Source organism: Myripristis murdjan, chromosome 1 (assembly GCF_902150065.1).
Source record: "Myripristis murdjan chromosome 1, fMyrMur1.1, whole genome shotgun sequence".
Lineage (NCBI taxonomy): Eukaryota > Metazoa > Chordata > Actinopteri > Holocentriformes > Holocentridae > Myripristis > Myripristis murdjan.
In genome coordinates, this window is record NC_043980.1 from 15832653 (window position 1) to 15852513 (window position 19861).

General features: G+C 41.8%; 3 protein-coding genes across 15 annotated transcripts in view; 2 read left to right on the top strand and 1 right to left on the bottom strand.

Moving 5' to 3' along the window:
- nfixa (nuclear factor I/Xa) overlaps nt 1-8365 on the top strand; it is a 118085-nt gene extending 109720 nt beyond the window's left edge. For all 12 annotated transcript variants that reach the window (XM_030051232.1, XM_030051295.1, XM_030051285.1 and 9 more), the window contains 2 exons: nt 2000-2088; nt 5368-8365. In XM_030051232.1, the coding sequence (XP_029907092.1) occupies nt 2000-2088; nt 5368-5382 (104 nt within the window). In that variant the 3' untranslated portion in view covers nt 5383-8365. The remainder of the gene's footprint in view (nt 1-1999; nt 2089-5367) is intronic.
- A 3049-nt stretch (nt 8366-11414) lies between these two features.
- Nucleotides 11415-13227, bottom strand: LOC115359086 (formin-like protein 3). 2 transcript variants are annotated; one of them, XM_030051395.1, is made up of 4 exons: nt 12999-13227; nt 12442-12609; nt 12211-12357; nt 11415-12021 (listed from the first exon to the last, which is right to left on the bottom strand). In XM_030051395.1, exons 1-4 carry the CDS (start codon nt 12999-13001, stop codon nt 11941-11943), a joined length of 399 nt encoding a protein of 132 aa, XP_029907255.1. In that variant the 5' UTR covers nt 13002-13227; the 3' UTR covers nt 11415-11940. The 2 variants fall into 2 exon arrangements, with proteins under 2 accessions (XP_029907255.1, XP_029907247.1); XM_030051387.1 differs by having other exon boundaries at nt 11415-12036.
- A 62-nt stretch (nt 13228-13289) lies between these two features.
- On the top strand, nt 13290-17682 carry rnf11a (ring finger protein 11a). The gene is made up of 3 exons (XM_030051375.1): nt 13290-13759; nt 14926-15098; nt 15791-17682. The coding sequence occupies exons 1-3, from the start codon at nt 13661-13663 to the stop codon at nt 15960-15962; spliced, it is 444 nt and encodes a 147-aa protein (XP_029907235.1). The 5' UTR covers nt 13290-13660; the 3' UTR covers nt 15963-17682.
- The last annotated feature ends 2179 nt before the right edge of the window (nt 17683-19861 follow it).

The following is a 19861-nucleotide window of genomic DNA, read 5'->3' on the forward strand; positions in this document are numbered from 1 at the left end:
ATCCATTTCTGTCGAGGCAGAACACCACGCCTTTGCCAGACCAGAGATCCTCTTTCAAACTCTTCTCTGTTTCTTTCTCTCTCTCGCTCGCTCAGAAGTTCACTCTCCCTTTCTCTCTTTATTTCTCTGCATAACTCCTCAGCCTCTACCCCCCCACCCTCTCTCTTTTCCTCAATCTCTTTTTATTCTCTCTCTTTCTCTCTCTGGTGTTGGGTTTCCTGCTAGCACCACAGGAGGCAGTGTAGTCTCTCTCCCTTCTTTTTGATGTGTTTTGTAGTTTGGGGGGAGCAGAGCAGAGCAGGGCCCTGTGCACGTTGCCTCTGTAGCCGCGAGCCTTTGATCAGCTCAGACTCTGCATGTCTGTCTGTGACAGCGGCAACACAATCTACCCCCTTCTCTCATTTCTGTTTTTGCTTTCTTCTTTTCTTTATTTGATATATTCTCATATCCTCCTTTCTTTGTTTCTTTTTCTCTTTCATTCCTCTCTTTTTTCTTTTTAAGGGAACAAAATTAGGGCAGTTGGCGTGGACTCCAAAAAAAACATCATGCCCCACTTTACCCACCCAATCCCCTCGCCACTTTCACACAAATCTCACAACAATTAAAAATTGAGAACAACAAAAAACACGGAAATCACAAATATAACAACAACAACAACAACCCAATCTCTCCAAACATGAACGATAAAAACTAATCAAGTCTGTCTAATTAGTGCTGTACTGGGGGAGCGGGAGAGAGGAGTGTCATTGGGGAGCGGTGAGGCTTTGGTTGGTTCCACCCAGGCAGGTGCATTGCAAGAGTCGGGCCATGGGAGAGGCACACCGAGAGGGGGCACGGGACGGAGCAACCTGGGCACCTTCTCCTCCTTTTATTTTGACTTTTTTCTCCTCGTCCTGTCCTATCAACCTTTCCTCCCCTCCCCCCTTCCAACTCTCTCAGTTTAACAGCTGTCACTTTATTATTTACTCATTTATTTATATGAACATCTATATAAATAAATCTACTTCCCTCCCGTCTCTTCTCTCACTCCAGTCAATGTCTTCACTGTATTTTTTTCTTTCCCCCTCTCTAATTTTGTCACTGATTCTGAAGACAAATGTAATTACAGCCATAAAAAAAAACATACATATATGCAATGGTACACTCTCACTCATGCTCTATCAGTTTCAAATCCTATCACTGTCACCCCCACACCCCCATCCCCTCAACCTCACTCAGTCATGCACAGCAAGCAACAGCTCCACTCAGCCACCATATTGGAGTCCAGTGAGCACAACTGCCCTAAATTTGATCCTGTGGCATCACTGATTGGTGTCATGTTATAGGCAAGATGCTCCTCATAACCTTGTACATCTAAATGGAGCATTGGTTACCACTGGTGATGGATACAGTTCCCCCATTGGTCGCCCTATTATTATGTCTACAGTGAATCTCCAGTGGTTTTCTATGATTACAGTGGCTACTTGCCGAGGCCAGGGGCTGCTGAGGGGCATCTGGGACTAACAGCAGAGCCAGATTTGAGGGAAATGGCATCTCCCATGTTAGCTCTAATTATTACAAACTGTACATCCTTATAAACTACGGATTTACACAGACAACTGAGGGAAATTAGTTAACCTGCCCACAACGTGAGCAAATCACTCGTAGAATTAATGCAGTGTCTCTATCCCTGATTCTTACTGCCTGTTCATCAGTGTTATGTAGTCATAGCCTTCCTAAACACTTAGGCTCCGATTTACTAAAGCCTTTAATGTGTGCAAAAAGTTTTTTAGCCTGTGCATAATCCCAGATTCGTCAAGAAGATTGTGTTGCAACTGTCACAAGTCTTAATACTGACTTTGAACACAGAAAACGTTTTAGTTCCCAACGACAGATTTGGTAAATCTGGGCCTTCATAGGTCAGTGTTTTGTAATCAGTGAATCAAGCCTTATTGTGAGCTTTGCTTTGTGTGTATCTGTGTATGTATGTGCATATACACACTTGTATTTTTGTCTATAGCATACTCCACGCCAGGCTCCACAGCTCCCAACCGGTTTGTCGGCATCGGAGCACGGGACAACTTTCTGAATATCCCCCAGCAGACTCAGGTACCCCACCACCTATCTCCTTTCATCTTCATCCACACATTTCTCCTCCCCTTTCCTTCTCCTCCTCCTCTCTTTTTGTCTCCTTTTCTTCCTCTCATTCCCCTCTAAGAGTGTCACAGCATAGAACTGTGCTGAGGTGATGATACTCACTTTTCATGCACTCTTTCTGTGAGTATTGTCGTTTTTAAAGGACAAAGGGGGTTGTTTTTTTTTAGCATGTTATTTAGAACAGAGGCTCTGATTCAGAGGCAGTATTTATAGAATGGATTGGATCTGAATTGGCAACTGAGCTGAAATCTAAAGTTACCCAGGAAACATTTTGTTAAACTGCCATTGTGTTGGAAAGGCATACAGATATCATGCTAAAATTAAAGTTGACATGACATCCTTGGTTGTCCATTACTGCCACTTACATTGTTTAGGAAAATCAGGACCTATATATCAGTTCAACACAATTTATAAATATCTTTTACTGTGCCCTTATATCAATAGTGAAAATTTTGTGCTTGTTTGTATTGACACTTCTCACATATCAGTGTCACTAAAGTGCTTTCTGGTGAACAGCATAATGTGTTGTATACAGATATTGTTGGTCATGACTGTTTGCCCATCTGCAGTGACTCAAATGTTGCCCAAGTATCAAGGACTTTACTTTCAGTATTGGTTTACAGTGTCTGTACCGCAGTAGTTCCCCACAGTGGATGTAAGCAGTGCCAGCTAGTTTCAGCTCCAGCAGTATTGATTTATCTCTGCTAGGCCCCACAGTGTGTATTAGTGCAGTGTGTGAGGCCAGTAGTACACTACATTGTGGTTTCAGCTTTGGCTGTGCTCTGCCACTGGGCTGCAGTGTCTTGGGCCTCCTCCATCACCAACACAACTTTTCTCATTAGGGGCTAACCGCACCTGCCTGCAGCCAACTCAGCTCTCCTGTCCTCCCCACACATGGAAGCAATCTGCATTCCTCCTCTGCACTGCTCTGCTCGGCTGCTCCACTCCCCCAATCCATCAGCAGGCTTTCTCTTTCTCTCTCTCTCTCTCTCCCTCGCTTGCTCTCTCTCTCTCTCTCTCTCTCTCTCCCTCCCTCTCTCTCTCTCCTCCTGCTGCTCCCTCTAGTATTCCAGCCCCCCACCTGCACCACTCTCCCACAGATGTAGCCCTGGCACTGAGGGGACATCCAAACACCATCCAAATGTGTGTGAGTGCATATGCACGCACACACTTCAGCTCAGTGCCAAGGCTCTCGCCCCTCATTTTCTCCCCTAAAAAAAAAGGGCTTTTACAACAGCTTACATCTGCTCAAAACGCTTATTATGTCCTGCTACTGATTATCGAACATTATTGAAAAATATCCACTTTGAAAACTTGTGCTGAATTTGCAGCACGCACAGCGAGAACCTGGGCGTTAGTATCAACTGCTCCCAGCTAGCTGAGCCTAGTAGGTCAGTAACAGCCTCAGCCTGAGTGAGCAACAGAGGTCTCTGCCTATCCTGCTGTTCTCTGGCATATGGAGAGGTTCAGACTGTGGCCCTGCCAGCCTGCCTCACCGCCTGCTAGCCAGCTAGCCAAGACACAGGGAGAGAGAGGGAGACTCTCCCCAGCACTGGCAGGACGAGACGGAGAGAAAAGCTGGTCTGAGGAGCTCTCTGGTGGTTAGACCTAGGCCATGCAGGAAGAGAGAGGGAGATAGGAAGCGTGTGTGAAAAAGTAAGAGGGAGTGAGAGAAAGAGAGGGAAAAAGAGAGAGGGAGTTAGTTGAAGCTCGCTGCACTCCACAGTCACGTCCCGGCTGTCTGGTTGCCCGCAGCAACCAGACATGATGTCATAGGCAGTTGAACTTGGACTTGAAGGGGGGTAAGGGAGAGGGGGGTCACTTTCCACTGCCAAGGATTACATTGGGAGAGCCGGGGAAAGAGAGTGAGAGACACAGAGAGAGAGAGAGAGAGAGAGAGAGAAGGGGAGAGGGAAAGAGAAGGGGGTTAGGGGAAGTCGGAGCCAGGAGGAGGAGTTATTTGCAAACACCAAAGAATCATGGGTAGGAATGAGGGAGGTAGAGGTAGTGGAGGATAGAAGGGACGATGGGGCAGATGGGGGGGTGGGTGCTAAAACTTTCTTTGGGGCTTGCTAGAATGGAGGGACAACAGAGAGTTTGCTGTTAAGATGGGCAATTCGCTGCACTTCCCTGGGCCGAGAGCCTGTGGAATGTCAGCGAGAGCCAGAACAACTCAGCTTGTGCCAAACCCTCCACTCTGCCCTCTTATCAAACTGAGAAACTGGATCCCAGAAGTAGCCAGCCTCAATGGCTTTACAGTGAAGCCTGAGACCACTCTGCCCACAGACTAGAGACATATTAGGAGGATCGCCTTACATGTAAACTGGTAGCGCATGACAGAGCAGTTATAGTCTCATGTTTTGCTTATTGGAGAGCCACTCAGGCCGCTACGGAAACTGCTGTCCTACTGTTATTTGCAGCTTTAAAATCACACAAGTGTGTTTTTAATGAGTAAAAAGCTTGAGTCAGCCCTCTTAAAACAGCGAGTGGTAAAGTTGAGGTAATAACTTTGTCGGTGCTGTGTAGGACAGCTGAGCTCAGCAAGTACTGGAATTCAGAGGGAAGAAAAGACATAGATGGCCACCTAGTGGATGAATCTGTAGTGAGAGCAAATGTGATGCCTCAGGATTCGCTGTGTTAACTGCTGTTCTGTGTTCATGGTCATCCCCGGTATCCTCTACCACCTATATCTCCCTCATTCTTCCAAGTGTTAATTTTCTGTCATTGAAAAAAATTCATTGAAAGCCTTTTAGCCTTTTTTCAGTGTCTAACTTCATGGTTTTGCATTTATACATGTTCTAATTATGGCTGAACAATCAGTTGCAATATTATCAAATTTGCAATGTGATTAACTGCAATATCCAAATAGCAGGAGCTGCAGTTTTTATATAAAAGTAAAATGTGTGAAAAAATAAGATTGTAAATGACACATTGTGGTGCTACAGAGATGCTACAAAGGAAATATGTTTGAAATATGTTTGACCCCGTAAAAATCAAATTGGTTATTGGTGATTGTTTTGTTAAGTGAAAATGAAAATTATGATACAAATATTATAATTGTAGTTGCAATATCTGTCACAATATGAATTTTTATATTTTTCTGACCACCTCATTCAGCCTTAGTGCAATTCAATTTGACTGAATTGATCTGAATCCAAATCTACTGATATTGTTTAAAGACACGACTAATTTTTTCTTCTCTTTCTCTGTCTTTTTTTTCTCTTTCCCCAGTCCTGGTTCCTCTGACAAGGCCTCTCTGAATCAACAGCTAAAATTGTGTCATGAAAATTGGAAACAGAAAAAACAAACAAACATATACATCATCGCTGATTAAGAACAGACTGCTGACACTAAAAGGTCTTTCTCTCTCGCCGACACTATTCAAACTACTACTACAGAACCCTCCCCCGAACCCATCCCACCTGAAGAGGACTCCCACTTCAACACAATTTGAACAGGAACGTTCGACCCCCTCCCCGCCCCCCCTTTTACGCAGGAGGCTTCAATGAGATTGAGTGGACAGGCTCAGAATGCAAGGAGGAAGAGGAGGAAGAGGAAGATGAGGAACTGTCTCACACACACCGTACAATGTCAGAAAGCAAAACACAACATGGCAACCTGACAAATGACCAATTCTACATTTGTTGGTTCTTTTTTTATTATTATTATTATTTTTTTTTTTAATTTTCGCCACAATGAAACTCCATGCATTGGCTGGGAGATCCAAGTACATAAAAAAGAACACGAAATGGTAATGGTAGAGTCGGATGTGTTAAGTTGAAAAGATTTCCACCCAAATTGCACACCCTCATGTCTGTGTATTTTCTCCAAGCACTTGTCCTGCAGGTGCATGCCACCTCCACCCCACTCCTTCACCTCCCCCTCACCCCTTCACCTGTAGCACAGTGCTAGCCAGGGGCCAGGCCACACCCACAGCCTCATTCCCATCTGTCACCACACTCTACCGCTTGATTCGCTCAGCCCCGAACCGCTTCATTTCAGATTGGCCAATCATGGAGACACCATCCGATGGTGTGACATATGCACTAAAGTGGCTGGTCTTTGTTTACCTGTCAGGGCGTCCTGCTGTGAGAGAAGTGATAGCCATGAGCCGAGAGTGAGCGAGTGAACGCGCGACGGACAGTCATAACACTAACACTACTATGTGCTCTTTCGTCCCCTCACCTATGCACTATTTGAATTTAATAAGGGATGAACAGTATTGCACATCGATGGTCAGACAAGAGCGACTAGAGAAGTGAGTCAGGGCTGGCTGGCATTTACATGGGTGCGGCTGTGCTAACATTCAAGTCTAGGCCCTGAAACATGCAGCACATGCATGAGCATACAAACACACACACACACACACACATGCACATTAACACATTTACACACACATGCATACACACCATCCTCTCCAGAACAGTCTGTCACACAATCACTCATAATATCATCTTCTTATTATTCATAGGCATGGAATTTATTACAGTAATTGAATTACATTTAATTTACAGTAATGCACACACAGCACCAGCATCATATTATTAGGTTTCATTTTGTTTGTAGGTGTTTTCTTGCTTTTTTTTTTTCTTTTTTTCTTTTTGTTTGCCAGATTGGTTTTGGTTTTGTCTCACTTGGATTCCTTCATGTTTTAACCTTCTCTTGCATGTCATAACGCTTTCCTTAGTTTGCAGTAATACATTAAGTAGTCATGCTCAGATTTCATCTAACCGAACAGCAATCTCTCAAATCTCTCACAAACGACAGCACAGTAACGACAGTTCATCACGTACATCCCTTGCATTGCTTCACCCTGTATCCGTAGTCCAGTCACAGAAAAACCCAGAGGAACACACACACACATACACATACATAGACACACACTTGCACCACAGCACCACATAAAAATGCACACTAACACCACCAACACCCTGATATAAAGTAATAAAGGGAAGCCTTTATATTTGGTTCTCCAAAATGCCTTTGTTAATGGTTTTTCATTCACTTGAGATTTGTCATTTTAATTTGAGATATTTTTTCTATGTAAGTGTTCTCATTAAAATTGTTATTGGTATTATTTTCATCATGACACAATCTTTCCAAAAAACAAAAAACAAAAAAAAAAAGCCGACCTCACAAAATAACTGGACTGCCTAGCTGTTGGTTCTATTTTGCAGGGATAGTAAACAGGGCTGAGACCCTGTGCTCAGCCTCTCTAGTAACATTAGCTCTATGTACTAAAACCATATATCAAGACTATAACAATCTATGAAAGTGCCTCTGTATTCCCTTCATGCAATTAGTAATAAACTTGACTTCAGGTTCTGTTCCCACATATAAGCTAAAGCTACAGGGAATGGTAGCATCAGTGCATGTGGAAACCATTGGCCTAGGACAGATCTTTATAGAGGACTGCAAACCTTTTTTTGTAAAGACAGAGAGAGAGAGAGATCTTATACATATATATTTATGATATATGCTCCTTTTTAACTTTTACTAAATGAGCTGGTTGGCAGTCTAGTTATTTTCTGAACTCTCACCTGTCCCCACCCCACCCCATTTCAGTAACATGACTTCACTGTTACCAGTACGATTCAACGACACACGCCAACGCAATCTACAGCGCAGCATTCTGATACCAAGATGATCATGTCAAAAATCGACAGTAGATTTGAAGAAAAAAAAAAGTGTTTGTTTTTTGATGGAAAGTATTATTATTGAAAAATATGTGTCGATTGAGCCACGTGCAATGCATTGGGTAGATCATTGTGTTTGTCTGTTAGAGATTTTTAAGAAAGCTAAGAGAAAAGAGAAAAAAAAATCTATTTGTTTCAAGTCCATAAGCTCCGGGACTCTAAACTAGAGGGCCATGAAAAATCCTAGTCTTTGTAAGTTGGGGGTTATTTGTTTTTATTTCCTTTGTCTCTTTTTTAATGTTTTATGTGTAATCATTTGTTTATAAAAATGTGGGAGGGCTGAAGGAAAAAAAATTCTACACAACATCAAAAAAAAAATCCTATATCATGAGATAAAACTGGTGCTTTTACACTATAAAGTACATTCAAAACTATTATAAATGAATGGTAATGAACAAAATAACAGACCATTTAGGAAACAGCATTATTCCTCTCTCTATTTGTATTCTTCTATTTGTATTGAGTGGGGGGAGGGGTTCCTATTCCTTAAGGTTGTGACACAAAAGGCATTTTGGTTCAACCTTTAGAAAAAAGAAAAATAATCTATACTGTCAAGCCCCCGGAAAGCTAAATTCAGACACCTGTACACTGCCGAAAAACTCACCAGCAAAACAAAATTCAAAAGCATTCATTTTTAGCTCATACATTGGCATAAATCCACGACAAGGTCTTCCCTGTACTGCGGGAGACGCTTCATACCCAGAGATCTCTCCAGTGGCGATCGCGTTGTTTCGGAAAGCAGAGCTGGGTAACGCGGCTCAGCAGGTTGTGTCGGGCTGAGTTGCAGTATAGAAAGTGTCTTAGATTAGACTTTCACACACAGAAAGGCGTTTTAAAAAGTAGCCTAGAATCAGACAAAATATGAGGATCCCGTCTGAACCATTTGTAAACATGACAGCAAGGTGAGCCTCTCCCCTACCCCGGCCCCCACTCCCCTCCTCTGTAAATGACTCTTGAGTAGTGCTTGTGCTGTAGTGTATAGTTTCCCAGCAGTTAAAGGTTGTCCCTTAAAAGTGCCTTTTGTTCACAGACTCCATTTTGTAATCCAGATCGCCCCTTCGAAATGGCTTGAGGTAGCAGGTTGGCCCTGAGTGCCGTAACAAGGCAAAAGGTCGCCCTCACCCAGTGCTCAGGGCCAATTTTTTCCTCGGCCTTCGATAAGAATCCCCTCCATTGTACCTCCCCTATATCCTCTCTTCCTTTTCAAAGCCGTATATATATAGTACAAAAGGAAACTGGTGTGAATTAGTTCTTTACTTTTTATTGATAAATGATGAAAAAAAAAACTGAAAAGGCAAAAAAACTTGTTCTCGTTCAGCTCTTGCTTTTTTCTTCCCCTCTGTCTCCTCTGTCTGTTTTCTCTCTTAGACACTGGAGTAGTCTGTAACTGTGTGTCTGTCGCTCTCCGTCTCTCTCTCTCTTTCCTTCTCTCTCTCTCTCTCTCTTTCTTTCTCTCTCTCTCACTCTTTCTCTCTCTCTCTCTCTCTCTCTCTCTCTCTCTCTCTCTCCTCTCCTGCCCTCTCCGCTGTTGGAAGGGTTAAAAAAAATAATTGCAGAAAAACTTTTGTCTGAGCAGAATGCAGTTAGCTCACATGTTATTCTTGTCTGTATGCTTCACATTGTATTACCATACCCATCTCTTCAGCTTCTCCATTCAACAGCTAATGTAAGTGAACAAATTACGCTGACGGGCTTTTGGGGGTGTCCATGGGTGGGTTAAGAAGGGACAACAGGGGTTCAGGGGTTTGAGTCGAGGAGGTCTGTGGAGAAGATTGCGGGGTAGGGAGGGCTGGATGAAACGCTTAAGGATCTCCTCTTTGGGATGTTGGAACGGGGCTGCTCTGACAGGGTAAGAGTTTGCTCTTTTATTTTACTTATTTATTTTTGGTTTTGTTTTCCTTCCTTGTTTGTTTTTTTGTTTGTTTTTTTCCCCCTTTCCTTTTCATTTTGATTTTGTTTAATATTTGCTATCAGGGTAGGCTGTCGTTGAGGCTCTCTTTGAGGATGCCTTGGTCTGTAAATGAAAAGCTACAAGCACCTTATAACCGGACTCGTCCTGCATGAGGCTGAGAAAAGGGGACTTGCATCTCCTAGACACACACCCCAGTCCCATATCCATTCAAGTTGATCTTTTAAACTGAAGTATTATTGTAATAGTGGGTTTTACACAGTGAAACCCTCAGCAGTATTAGCCATTGACAACACACACAAACCGGCCACGAAAAAAGCCAGCATGAACCTGATCTCAGAAGAAGCCTCTTGGACTTTTGAAGGTTCAGGGAAGTCCTCCATTTTTCTCCCCTATCCACCTCATGCCGGGCTATCCGTGTCTCTGTTCTGTTGTTTTTCGTTCTGTTCTTTTTTTTTCATCTTATGCGTGTATGGTTAGTGGTGTAATAGGCAGCACCCTTAGGCCCCCTGACTCCCAGCTCTCCAACGCCTCTGTCTATGCCCTCAGTGCAGCGCCCCATGTCTTTGTGAGAACACCCCCAGAGCTCTAGGTGAAATGCATGTGTTAATTACAGTTTCTTTTCCATAAGAAGAAAAACACAGTTTGAGAAGAGCAGCACCTGATTGAATAAAAAAGGATGTTCTTGACTGTACCATCTTGCTGTGCCTTGTCCTTTTTTTTTCTAATGACAACTGACTGAATAAACAAGAGCCATTAATCTGTTCATGAGTTCAGGGGTTTTCAAACTTTAATGTTCTGGACCCTCATTTGAAGAGCTGTTAAATTGTTTAGATGCCACACTTTTAAGAAAGATAAACAGATTCAGAGTGGTGGGATTAAAACATAAAGTAACCACTGATACATAAGTTCATAAATTTAATGGGTTATAGTGAATTGAAATTGCTGAGGCCCCTAGGGGTCCCTGGACCCCAGTTTGAAAACCACTGAATGAGTTAATATTTCAGGGTCAATATATTTACACACCAGCGTGGCATCTTAAATTTATAAGGAATCACCGTAGTTTCACACAAGCTACTTTTTCTTCAATATGCAAATTATTCAGCACGTTGGGTGTGCATCTTATGGTCATTTTCACTTCCCTTTTTTGTAACAAATTGGTTATTTAGTCTAAAACTGCCAAAAATAATGACAAAAACTCATCAGAAGTGACCTATGTTCAACACTTATGTTCTCAAATTGTTTAGTCTGACCAGCAGCCAAAAACAAAAAAGTGTTGTATTTATAATGGTATGAACAAAGAAAACTTAAACAAATCTTAGCATCTTAGCTTGGCATTTTTACTTGTTAAATGACTAAAATAATTAATTTTCTGTTGATCGTTCAATCAACTAATCATTTCAAAACAACAGCAACATGCTCAAAATCTAATCGGATAAAGTGCTTTATAGTCTGAGGTTTGTATTCTTCTTGAGTTATTGTGTTGACAGAAATGTGCCGTCGTGATATAATGTCCTGAATACCACACAGCACTGTGATCAGACATGAAAATGGCTCCTCTCCAAATCCAATTCTTGAATTAACTGGTGAGGCAAACAGCATGCTTTTAATATTTTTATTTTGCATTGAAGCTTTTGGAATAACACACGACAATGACAGGCAACAAGAAACTGTAGTACCAAAAATTTCATTTGGTCTCAAAGTGCATCAAATATCAAGTATACAAAGTTGAGAAAAATAATGTTATGTGGGCCATCACACAACAGCATTTTAAAGCATCCTATTGCCAAATATTGCATCGTTTTCTAAAGTGATGCACTAGTGTTTGGTCCTAAGCATATAAAGCTATTTCTCCCTTTTTTTTTTTTTTAAATTAAAAAGAATTACAATAATTTCATACACATAATTATTTTCAATGGGAGAAAGCCATCTCCATGCTATACTTGGTATTAATTTGGTATTTGCATTTTAAAATTCTTGATGTGCAATGACTTCTAAAAATTGCAACTGACCAAATACATATAAATATGTAAATTATAGATAGAAGGACAGACAGACACATAGATAGATAGACAGATAGATTCTCAAAAGCATCCTTAATGAGAGAGTAATTAAGGTATACACCCAGTGCACAATATTAAGTACCTCAATGTACCAAGTTACATTGAGACAATTGTCAAGTAACACGTCTCAGGTCCGTCAGTCCTCTCCAGCCTGGTCCATCAGAGTGTTTACCGTCATGTCGGCCCTCTGTCCTGCGGCCCCTGCAGCTCCTTGAAGCTGGACAAGGTTTACCTGTTGTTAGTGGTGACAGTGAGAGGATCAGCGGCCTAACCCTAACCCAGTCACACTGATGCACACATAACAATGGTACCAGTTTATTATCTAAATTTCCAATTTTAAAAATTTTATCATCTGTGATTCAGATAAAGAATGTGAAAAGAAATATCTACATATTACTGTATCTACCTGTGAACCATTTTGAGCTTGTGGTGCTGGGTCAGTTTCCTGGACGGGACACTTTTTGTCCTCAGGACCAGAGGGACCGCCTGCTTGTCCTGGGAGCAGTGGAGGTGGAGAGGTGGTTTGAGGTTGCGCCTGTGGATCAGCTGCTGCCTGGTTGTAGAGAGATTTGTTAGTGATTGAACGTTTTCAAGGTGTTTAAAGAAGTATGTTTGGGAAGGGGGAGGGGGCATTTACCTGAATGCCATTTTGGGCGCCTAGTGCAGGACTTGTCTCCTGGACTGGGTGGTCCTCATCAAAAAAGTAGGGCATGGCCGCATGCTGAGGGACTGGTGGATCGCAGCGCCTAGGAGTCAGGGATACTTTCTGTGGAGGAAGGGGTGGTGGTGGAGGAGGAGCTGCAGCCTGGGTGCACAATATTACAATCTCTGTTTTAACCACCATGGCAGCTGATTTTGCTCAGGCCTAGGTCATAAACTTTTCCACACTTTTTTTTTTTTTCAATTAAAAAAAATTAATAATAAATAAAATAAAATAAAATAAAATAAACAGGTGATAGACTATTGTAAGCTGTAGGGCACCTTGGTTTAAAGAAAGCACTCCATTACCACCTCCGATATTACTACATGTTTTGCTATAGGCTAGTCTGTATAGCTAATAGACTGGCATTAATCTTAATAATTAATAGAAAAAATGATGCACTGCAGGCAGGCTAAATATGTCACATCAACAGAAGTGTACAGTCTGGGTATTGGAAATGACATATTATTTAAGGCCATATTTATTAATCTTACCATTTTTCAGCCGCGTGTTGTCACTCAAAGTCGAACAACAAACGGGATGCAAACAAACTTCACTGCAGGAAACACGTTTTTTTTTTTCCTCTAATACACAGCCTCGTTGTAGATAATGACTTCAATTTTTCTTTCATTCGTAAAAAAAAAATAAAAAATAAATAAAACCATTAATAATACGCTGTAAACCACTGTATTTGAACTTGACCCATTCGTAACACGCCACTCGACATCTGTGCTAATAGCAAAATAAAACTTCCCTGTTAACACTGTTGGTGACGTCATTTCCGCCTTGTAGTCTGTACTCTGTAAACAAAAGAAGCCAACAAGCAGACAGATACACCAAACCAGCTCGTTAAACACGGTTAAAAATCGGTGTCACCCGTCGTTTCGGCAGCCTCTGCACAGTGTGGCACCTATAGTTTCTTCCGCTCGACGTTTTGGTGAATGTTATCGCTTCTCCTGTCGACTCTCCGTCAATTTTTTTCCCTATGGAGTGACAACAAACTGCTCAGGCTAACTGCTAACGCTTAGCTAGCCGACGTTTAGCTTCGCCTATGCCACATCGCTCACACATTAGATAGCATTAAAACGAGCCGACTTACCTGAGTGTGCGACATCCTCAGAGCCGGAGTGGACTCTCTCATGGTGGTCTCAGTTCAATGGGGAACTGCCTGTCTTCGCAAGGTGCCGACGACCTGTCTCTGCTGAATGAGTCCGAGGGAGCCAGCCTTCCAGGAGAGCCGCCGCCGCCGTACCAGGTGCTCTGCCGGGGCTGAGGCAAAAATCGACCCCGGGGATTTCACCAGCATGTCACCAAGTTTACCAACTTGAGGAACAAAAAGTGTTATAGCCTTGGCAGCAATAGTCACATGTCATGGAGATGTCAAAACAAAACAAAACAAAACAAAAACCTGTCATTATTAGTTCTCTCTTACCAGGCGCATGGGTGTCCTTTTTTAAAATGGCACAAATCCAGTTGAAATAAGCCGCACAAACTGAATGAACTTCCATTATGATGTGAATGTTTTTAGCCGTGTTTACTCAGGGATAGTGGACTGAAGCTGCCTGCTCGTTCTTCATGCCAGTGAGCTGCCTAGTTTAACCCCAGTTCCCCTCTGTGTGATGCTGCCCAGCAACATCACCGAGAAAGTGCCTTTCCCAAGGGTAGCTGGGCAGTAGCTGCTGAGAGGAGGGAGTGTGTCTTCTTCCACTTTCCCTGTCAGGATTTTCGTGTCGAATCGAGGTCTCAAGCCCATCTATCTAACTTTTAGGTTTTGATTCCTCTGGCGTCCTCCAAATCCCTTTTTAATCCTTGCCTAACCAACATGTGAACCTGGAACTAAATTAACTAAATCTGCACTATCCCCAAGATATGGATGTCACCATACCTCATCCTGCACTCACTCCTTTATTTTAATACTTTGTATAACCATTTCAAAAGTAAATTGAAATTGTATGTTTTGCAGTTATATAAGCCTGTAGGCACTAGAATAACAATAGTGATGTTACATCAGCAACGTAGGCCTGTAGCCATCAAGTAGAAAACAAAGCATCAAAAAACACCAACAACAAAATCCAAATTTTAAATTAGAAATACTGCATGAAATTTCTGCAGCAAAAGGGAATACAATGGTATCGTTACGTGCTCTCACTTCGATTTTTATTCCAGTAAGCATCAGAGTAGCTTTAAGTGATGAGCAAATAGGTCAGAATGATGTTAGCATAACAGCAGAGTGATTGTGTGATTGAATTAGAGTGAGGTGTCGAGTTGCATTGATTCGACCCATACTTAAAACAGTAGCCTTGGTATCGTTTTTAAAATTTTGTCAATCATTAGCTAAGCTACCTAAGTATCTGTCCTTGTGATATCCCTCCCGTCTTGATAGATGACACGCTGGCTGTCCCCTGCCGTTTTCTTTCCCAGGAGCGTGCCCAAACAGTGCCAGTGTACCACCCCACCCCTGGTGAGAGCCGCCTGGCCAGCCAGCTGACCGAGGAGGAGCAGATCCGCATCGCCCAGCGCATCGGCCTCATCCAGCACCTGCCCAAAGGCATCTTCGACCCAGGCTCTGATCCCTCCGACAAGAAAGTTAAAGAGTGAGTCGTAACCCATGGCATAATCATATTAATAGCAAATATGAATAGTAGCAGACCTAATCACATTTTATGTGTTTTTAGGATTTACTGCATTTGATGTTAAATTTAACTGCAAGAAGGTATACACCCAGTGCGCAATATTAAATACAACACTGCTTAAATTTAGTCATAGTCTTACTCTTTAGTGAAATAACATTATAGTCTCCAAAAATACATATAATACAGTCGCTCCTAAGATCCTGTACAGCTTCTGTGTGTATTTGTGATTATGAAACATACACCTGCTTCATTATCAGTTTATTTGAATGTGATGTTTATTCTTCAGCTCTGCCTGGCTCAAAGGAGCTGTGCACCCCAAAATATAAATTATATCATCTTTCCATTCTGATGTTTGTACAACGGTGAAACACACAGAGTTAGTAGGAGTCCTATTCCTCAATAATAAGATTAAAATAAACTGATTAACTTCTGCTGTCATGATGGTACACCCTTTGTTCTTGTCATAAGATTTCATAAGATTTACAATGGTTGTGGATAATCCTTTTCCATTCTGTTCATTATGGTATAAGTTGACCTACATGTGCGTGAAAATGTGTAAAAGTGGTTGGTATGTTATTTTACCAGACCATATTTAAATTTTATTTATCTTTGGACTTCAATAACTGAGGGCTTAATGTCTGTTTCTCCTATAGATGTGTGATCTGCATGATGGATTTTGAGTATGGGGATCCTGTTCGGTTCTTACCCTGCCTTCACATCTACCACGTGGACTGCATTGACCCCTGGCTGATGCGTTCCTTCACCTGCCCCTCTTGCATGGAGCCTGTAGACGCAGCCCTGCTGTCCACCTATGAAACCAACTGAGCAGTAGCCCATGTCGGCTGCTCCGGCCTAGAAAAAAAAAATGCATCTTTTTAGCCCAAGCTGTCCTAGCTCAAGACAGGTAGCCGTGAAGAGGTGCCACTACACAGATGCTCAGAGGGTGTTTTAGGGTACAGACAGCTGCAGAAAACAGTGGGCTGTAGTACATTTCTTAGGTGTGATATGGTTGTATTTGGGCTTTGGAAGATCTCTGCTTTCTACACTAGGAGAACGTGCCAAATCAATACTATATGAAGGAAACATAGAAAGCTATACAGTTATTATAGTAGAAAATACTACATATTGATCTCACTTTTGGATGACTGCCTGTCAGTTGTAACTTGTGATTTTCATGGTAGTTAAATGCATGTGACCAATGTCATTTACTTCCCCCACTATCAGCCCCCGTCCAGACCTAATGTGCAATATGTAATATTAATAGAAAAGTGCAAGGAAACTGTGTTGATTCAGTGGTAACCTCTTCTCTGACCAGACCACAGAAGTCAGAAAGCAGATATTGTCCTCTTTCAAAGGCATCCATTGCCTTGAATGTTTCTAAATCATAGGGCTCTTTACTGGAATGCAGTTAATAAATCTGTAGAAAAATATGCCATGAGGTCTCATTGCCATGTTTACACCACCTTGTGGAGAAATGGCATCATTAGAGCTTTAGAAGAGAATTTAGATTCATTTGTTGTTTTATGGGTAGGCTTTTTGTTTAGTTGGCTCTACTGCAGTTACCCTTCTAAGCTGCTTTTATAAAGGTGGGTCTATTTTTTGACTTTCCATTATGTCGATCCTCTCCTTTGCCATGGGTTCGTGCTCTCTACTTCAAGTTGATGTCAATCATGAGAGTGTCGTGTTTGATTTGTTCATGTTTTTTGACAGCGACATATACAATGACAAATATGCTGTGCAATCCCCCTCAAAGCACCTTGGGATACCCCTCTTTTGGCACTCTGTAGCTTATAGACATTGTAGATGATTGTGTGTGTGGGAGTGTGTGTGTGTGTGTGTGTGTGTGTGTGTTTTAGGGGGAGGGTGGGTAGGTAGAGATTGACAAGTAAGCTTACATTTTGAATTAATTCTGTCAGTTGTTGTAGGCGTAGTTGTAGTTGCCTCTGTTTTCTGTTGTAAAGTTGTTGGATCTCGTGTTGATGGCCTCTCTATGGCAAGTGATACGTTTCCAGAGCTCTGGGGTCTGGAATAGCAAAATGCTTTCAGCTTTTGAAATGAGATTCGTTCTATCTGATACTGACTGAGTAATGTATAGCACAAACAAGTAAAATTGTGAAAGATAAGCTGCAGCACTAGAATGGAATGAATTCTGAATGTAAAGTAACAGCATTATTTCAGCTTTTTCCAAACTTGGGCCGTGTAAGTGACAGTTAAGAGGACAGTTCTGATCTACTCAGGCTGCTGTGCCTTTTAAGGTTGAAGTAAGCCAACTCCTGTGAAGTACAATCATTTCTGATACATTTAACTTTTATTTTATTTTATTTTTTTTGTTGTTTTAGTTGTCCTCCAGGGGGAGACGGATAATTAGATACCAGCACTGTGCTGATTTGTTTGTCACATAATAAGAAACAGGCCGAGAACGAAGCCAGAAGTTTCCTCTGGTTGCTGTTACAATCATTTTGTCTTTTATTTTGTAATGTGTGCAAGCAGGGCACAGCTTTTAGGAGAATCCTCAAACCACAATAAAGGTGGATACCAAATTCTACACGAGTGTAATGTGTGTCCTTATTATGGTAAAAGGCATAGAAGTCACTGTAGGTGAGATTTCTTTTGAGTTGCAATAGACTTAATTCAATCATTATTTATCAAATTGGCTCTACTTTAAACTACAAGCAGCCCAGTGTTAATTAAACTAGGATAGGATAAGGTCATATAAACACTTGACACACCCCCCCCCCCCCCCCCCCCCCCCCCCCACACACACACACCCACCCACCCACCCCTTTACATATGTTGTATTTTAACAACTCTGATGACCTTAAAATCAGCTTCAGTCCACTTATTTGTCAGTAATTATAATACAAAAATGCTGCAGACCAAACAGGTAGGCCAAGTGGATAGTGCCATAGAGGGAGAATATCAGATAAAAGTTGATGGAGCAGAAATAAAGTCAGGTGTTAATTTGCTTACCATGTGAAGCTGGAAAAATTATCTGCACATCCTGCCTGGTGCTGGTAAAGGATTTTTAAAAAAAAAAAATGAACTGATTAATAGAATAGCCACACAACAGCATGCTGCTCCAAAATACTCATATTGCGAATACACAGTTAAGACCTCAGCTGGGCTTCAAGGTTGAAACGGTGTATTTACAATAAATATTTTGGAGCTGCATGCTGTTGTGCAGATATTCTACATTAATCAGCTTTCTTATTAAAACAATGTAACTGACAGATTCCACAGAGAGCAGTTTGACACGGTGTTTCTGGAATTTATTTTCATCACGCCTGACTGTATACATGTGTATGTGCTTCAGCAGATGTTAGCCTGATGCAGAGAAGGTGTGGGGGCGTTATCCATCATGAGGTTAAATGTTTTCTAGCAATAGTGTTTGATCTTATGAACAGTGACTCTTCACCGGTGTGTGACCAGATGTAACTGCAAGAGATGCAAACCAGCTTCCAATGGTTCTGTGGTCCAGACAAAGCTGCTGGATGTAGCCCAACATGTCTGAGATTGCAGTGTTGAACGACCAAAGGTGTAAAGGTAGCTAACAATTTCACCAATTTATTCTGGCCGTTTGAGTATGAGTGCTAATGTTTTGGCCTCGTGGCCTTCATCAGAGCATGAGATTAGTCTATCTTGTCCTGAAGATCTCTGCATGTCACCTTTTTACCTTTGGGTATTTTAACGCCGGAACTTCTGATTTTGGTTTAGCACCACAAAAAAATAAATGAATAAATAAAATACTGGGAAGGCACATCCTCTCAAACATCTAACATCAATGATTGCACTTTGTACCTATTTGTAAAGACCTGTTATAATTTGATGAAAATTATTGGAAGCCAGGACACACCAGTGAACCAGAAGGCTTGTAACCAGGGCTTTGAAGACCAGGAAGCAGTAAGCAGGAATCATCGGCTGGTCTGGGGCCAGATGACCAGCAGGCAGAAAACTAGGGGCCAAAAGACGAGCAGAAATGGAAACCAGATGGACCCCAATAATCTGCAAACAGTGTGTCATAAAGATTAGGGAGAAAATAGAATTACATGGGTGAGGAAACTCGGAGAGACCAGAATGCCAGAGACAACCAAGAGAAACTAGTCTTACCCAGAAGATGATGTGAGAAAGAGTGAGCATTTTACAAGTGGGTGTGTGAACGAACCCACCTGCTGTGTCCACATTATTATGGGGACCATAATGAGAACGATGGAGTGAAGCCATACTTCACAAAATTGAGCAAAAAAAAAAAAAAAAAAAATCCCAAAACAATGTGGCAGTAAATGTACCTAATACCGCAGGGGTTGTTTATAATATTGTTTGTACTAAAATGGTGTTTTGTAGTTATTATGCCCTGATTCCCTGCCCCAGGGGTCCCTTTTCTCTGTAATTACCCAGTTTCAATTACACAGCGAATCCCCCAGTGTGTGTATGTTCTAGCATCAGTTAAATGCCATTGAAGCGTTGTTCAAGAGCCATTAATCATTACTGTGGCTGTTATGCTGCTGCTTCTCCATGGTGAGTACTTTTTTTTTTTTATACTTTATCATGTGCCTTTTTATTTTGTTGTACCTCAGAGAGGCTGAGTTTGAATATCTTGCTTGGGCTTTTCTTGGAAGATCATATATTGTTTTTGACCTTTGAAGCTAAATTTGTTGCATAAAGCCACACAATCTCTTTATGAGTACACAGGGATCTTTTGTTTGTAATATTCACTCTCCTGCACA

Coding starts and splice junctions, on each gene's coding strand:
- rnf11a (XM_030051375.1), top strand. CDS start 13,661: ATGGGGAACTGCCTGTCTTCGCAAGGTGCCGACGACCTGTCTCTGCTG. Junction 13,760..14,925: donor AGCCGCCGCCGCCGTACCAG/GTGCTCTGCCGG, acceptor TTTCTTTCCCAG/GAGCGTGCCCAAACAGTGCC. Junction 15,099..15,790: donor TCCGACAAGAAAGTTAAAGA/GTGAGTCGTAAC, acceptor TTTCTCCTATAG/ATGTGTGATCTGCATGATGG.
- LOC115359086 (XM_030051387.1), bottom strand. Junction 12,358..12,441: donor GCGCCCAAAATGGCATTCAG/GTAAATGCCCCC, acceptor CTCTACAACCAG/GCAGCAGCTGATCCACAGGC. Junction 12,037..12,210: donor AAGCTCAAAATGGTTCACAG/GTAGATACAGTA, acceptor CACTAACAACAG/GTAAACCTTGTCCAGCTTCA.